Below are 4894 nucleotides of genomic sequence, written 5' to 3'. Positions count from 1 at the left end.
TGGTTATGTCTAGTTTTAAAAGAGTAAGACTGATATGAACTGTGTTTATTCCAGCGGTGGAGTTTCAGACGGAGCCGACTGAACCCGGACCGCTGGGTGAGACTGAACCACGAGTCAAACTTATACTTTACCAGAAGTCTAGTGGTGCTATTTTAGTATTGTTTATATACTACATAAGTATTTATTCATATTTTTTAAATGACCCTAGTAAAAATTTAATACATTTAAAATACATATATTTCATACTAAGTATAGTTCAAATCTATTAACATATTTACTGACGGATAACTCGAGACTTTGCACACCGACTCCGAAATTCTCGTCCGAAATTTTCGCATGTCAAAACTTTCGTGCGTCATAAAAAAATTCGGATCAGGTTCGATTTTCTGCATTTTTGCATCTGTATCAAGCATTTTGATAGGAAAGAATGACGAATATTAAAACAAAAAATGCATACGAAAATTCCGGACTCAGTGTGCAATGACCTTTACTGATATAAAAATTATAATTAAACTTTACTTGGCATATTATTTGTGCACAATGCACTTTTCTTAATATTAATTCTAAAATGTGTTTTAATGTCACTTTTGATGAGGATTGCATGATCTTTGAATAATATCAGACTTCAAATGCAAAATATTTAAAGTGTACCTGAAGTATACTTGCAATAGTTCCACTTCAGCACAATCAAATATACTAAGTATATCTTTAATTGTACTTCAGCTCTACTTCTGCACAATTAAAGTGCATTAAGTACAAAATGAGTTGTTCCAATTTAACAGACTTTAAGTAAACCAGTTTAGTATACTAAAAGTTCAAATGCAGGACATTTAATTAAGTACATAAATATAAAAATGTATTTGTAGTATACTTAGCATGAAATAAATGTATTTCCAATACATTTAAGTATATTTATTTTTTACTAGGGTAATGGTTGTATATTTTAAGTTTGTATTGTAATATTTAAGTGTTTTTGTCATTTTATAAAAATATTTCTATTTAGCTTATTTTCATTTCTCTTTTAGTTTTAATAATTTAGAACTTAAATTAATTTTTTTGTTAGTTGCCAGCATTTCAAATTTTACGTAGGTTTTTAAAGTTCAAGTTCTTCATCTAATATTTTTTATTTTACGTTATTTCGCTTCATTCCAATTACCGAAAACAATTGCAATACCAATGTTTTTTCATGCACCACTCAATTTTGGGATTTTTTATTTGATTTTTTTTAACACATTTAAGTGTTTCTTTTATTGCACTTTATTTGTTTGCATCTGCAGATTTCAATTCTCAACTCAAAACAGAGTTTTTTCTCTTTCAAACACCAAACTTTAGTTTCATTCCTGTCGATATTGTGAAGGTTTGTTCACTTTTCATTCACACCGATTTATACAACATTTCACTCCTAAAAACATGGTGAAAATGTGTTTGTTTGCTGTCTGTTGACAGTATTTTCTGATTTATGGTTTTCCCCTCTGGAGAAACCGTTAACTCTAATATGACAACAAAATCAGACAAGAATTTTGAAAGAATGTTCAGATTTCTGTTCTGGAAATGCATGCAAATGTCTGCATACTCATCTAGTAACGCAGCACGGGCTGTTTGTTGTGTGCGCAGACTGTCGTGAGGAACAGTATCCCTGCACTCGTCTCTACTCCGTCCATCAGCCGTGCAAGCAGTGTCTCAACAGCATCTGCTTCTACAGGTCTGCACACGCACAGTTTTATTTGATTTCTATTTAGTAGTGCTGTCAAACGATTAATCGCGATTAATCGCATCCAAAATAAAAGTTTTTGTTTACATATATGTGTGTACTGTGTATATTTATGTATATATAAATACACAAACATACATGCATATATTTTGAAAGTATTATGTATAATGTATTTACATGCATATGTATATTCATATAATTTATAAATATATTTAATATATAAACAAAACATATTTTTCTGAAATATATACATGCATGAGTGTGTATTTATATATACATAATAAACATACACAGCACACATACATATATTATGTAAACAAAAACTTGGATGCGATTAATCGCGATTAATCGTTTGACAGCACTAGTATTTAGCCTTCATTCAGTTTTATTTGAGTACTTCACTCTAGCTACCAATGCAACCCTCCTGATTTGTAAGTTTTTAAGTGTTTGCTGTGAGCTGTGTGTGTTGTGTTCAGTCTGCGGCGGGTTTACGTGATTAACAAGGAGATCTGCGTGAGGACGGTCTGCGCTCACGAGGAGCTGCTGAGAGGTGAGCGTGTGTTCGGTGTTTTGCCGCGTTCCTCCGGTGAACGCAGACGTGTAACGTGTTCTCTGTTCTCTCTGCAGCGGATCTGTGTCGCGATCAGTTCTCGCGCTGCGGTGTAGCTGCGCTCAGCGGCCAGTGCGGGGCGACGGGCGGCAGCTGCGCCAAGAGCTGCGGATCCTGCTAAACACCACTCCAGCTTTAGCACAAAAACATCGCGCGAGTGCGCAAACACAACGCCTTTCACACACACCACCGGCCAAACGTTTGTGGACAGTAAGATTTCTTCTGCTCACTAAGCCTGCATTTATTTGATCCAAAGTACAGCAAAAGCAGTAATATTTTGAAATATTTTTACTATTTAAAATAACTGTTTTCTATGTGAATATGTGTTAAACTGTAATTTATTTCTGTGATGCGCAGCTGTATTTTCAGCATCATTACTGCAGTCTTCAGTGTCACATGATCTTCAGAAATCATTCTAATATGCTGATTTGCTGCTCAACAAACATTTATTATTATTATCATCATCGTCAATATTTAAAACAGTTGAGTACATTTTTTCAGGATTCAAGAAAGATCCAAAGATCAGCATTTATCTGAAATAAAATGCTTGTGTAACATTAAACACTATACCATTCAAAAGCCTGGAATCAGTATATATCTATATCTATCTATAGATATATATATATATATATATCTATAGATAGATATAGATATAGATATATATATATATATATATAGATTTGTTTTTTTTGGAATGATAGAAATGAATACTTTTATTTAGCAAGGATGCTTTAAATTGATCAAAAGTGATGATAAAGACAATTATAATGTTACAAAAGATTTCTGTTTCAGATAAATGCTGTTCTTCTGAATCTTCTATTCATCAAAGAAACCTGAAAGAAATCTCAATATAATAATAATAATAAATGTTTTTTTTGAGCAGTAAATCAGTATATTAGAATGATTTCTGAAGATCATGTGACTCTGAAGACTGGAGTAATGATGCTGAAAATACAGCTGCATCACAGAAATACATTACAGTTTAAAATATATTCAAATTGAAAACAGTTATTTTAAATATTAAAATATTTCTCAATATTACTGATTTTGCTGTATTTTGAATCAAATAAATGCAGACTTGGTGAGCAGAAGAGACTTCTTTAAAAAACATTAAAAATCGTACTGTTCTAAAACTTTTGACGGTTAGTGTAGCTATCCTTCAGTTTAACCTCAAACATCTTACAATAAACCAGTTAAGTCACGCAGCTGCTATAAACACGTCAGTAACGCTATAATGACTGACTGCTGCTCCAGGATGACAAAGTAAAATCACCATAGAAGACGACGCTTTGCGCTAATGCGCGCTATAGCACCTCTAGTGGTTGTGGATCGCAGCCATTTCTGAACGCGACAAGCTTGTGTTTGCGTACTTGCGTAAAGTGTGTTTCAGCCCTAAAGCCATCGGACTCTTTCCTCTTCATCTGTTTCTCCAGCATCTCAGCCCGGGCTCATGAAAATGCATATCAATAACACAATTTGTAATTTTTTTGCTATTTATACGCAGAAACTGACTTTGGCGTGCCTGCAATACGCAGGTGTTTAACGTGTATATAATACGCAATTTTTGCATGCATATAATACGAACTTTGTTGGCGTGCATATAACACACCCCTAAACTTATCAATTGCGCATCATATGCACGTCAAAGTCCATAAATAGTGCGCCAAATAGAAACGCATTGAGACGCACATTCATGAGATCGGGTTGAGCATATCAGCTAACATTCTTGCAAGGTTCTCTCAAGTTATGAACAAATGTAACATTAATAGAACGTTAGCCAAACGTTCTTAGAACATATCTGTTAGCTGAGATCGTCTAGGCTCCTGTAAGCTGATATTTACTGTAATAATCGATGGTTTGGATGAATATTTGGCCTGTATGTTTCCGCTGGTGCTATTGTATCGGTTACACTGGTGCAGAGGAACCGTTTGTATTATTACTGTTTGTCGTCCAGTGCTGTTGTTGTTGTTTACTTGTTTATTTTGTCTTGGAGCGAACCCAGACTCGAACCCTCACACCTGATCTCAGGTCAGAGGTCAAGACCTGTAAGCACTGATCTGTCATCAATCATCACCTGAAGAATGCTACTGAACGCAGACTTCGACATACTCACCTTTTACTGTAACATTAGCGGTTCCAAACTATTTTTGCAAATTATTAATAAACGTTTTTGTACTGTACATTTAAACGGTCTGCAAACATGAAACTTTCTTATAGAATAGGCACATTTCAAGTCATTTGAATGCGTATAAAAACAATTCTAGCAACATTCCAAAACACTAAAGGTCTTTGCACAACGAGTCCGAAATTCTCGCACGTTAAAAAATAAATACGACCTCATGTTGCGTCAATCACGTTTACACACTGCGTCCGAAATTTTCGTACGTCATTAAAAAATTCTGACTAGTTTCGACTTTCTGCGTCTTCGCATCCGTAGCAAGCATTTTGATAGGAAAGGATGACGAATACGGAAAAACCAGAAAAAGCGCAAATTTTACGAAAATTCCGGACTCAGTGTGCAAGGACCTTAAGACTTCGCACACATAGACCAAACCAGACTAAACAGAGTAGAA

The 4894-nt window shown here is 34.5% G+C and overlaps 1 protein-coding gene across 1 annotated transcript in view; it reads left to right on the top strand.

The window, feature by feature from the left end:
- mfap2 (microfibril associated protein 2) overlaps positions 1-2581 on the top strand; it is an 8313-nt gene extending 5732 nt beyond the window's left edge. The window contains exons 4-7 of the mRNA XM_058760992.1: positions 55-96; positions 1615-1702; positions 2188-2261; positions 2339-2581. Of these exons, the coding sequence (XP_058616975.1) occupies positions 55-96; positions 1615-1702; positions 2188-2261; positions 2339-2442 (308 nt within the window). The 3' untranslated portion in view covers positions 2443-2581. The remainder of the gene's footprint in view (positions 1-54; positions 97-1614; positions 1703-2187; positions 2262-2338) is intronic.
- The last annotated feature ends 2313 nt before the right edge of the window (positions 2582-4894 follow it).

Source organism: Onychostoma macrolepis, chromosome 22, assembly GCF_012432095.1.
Source record: "Onychostoma macrolepis isolate SWU-2019 chromosome 22, ASM1243209v1, whole genome shotgun sequence".
NCBI classification, from domain to species: Eukaryota; Metazoa; Chordata; class Actinopteri; order Cypriniformes; family Cyprinidae; genus Onychostoma; species Onychostoma macrolepis.
This window is presented reverse-complemented; position numbering and strand designations above follow the sequence as displayed.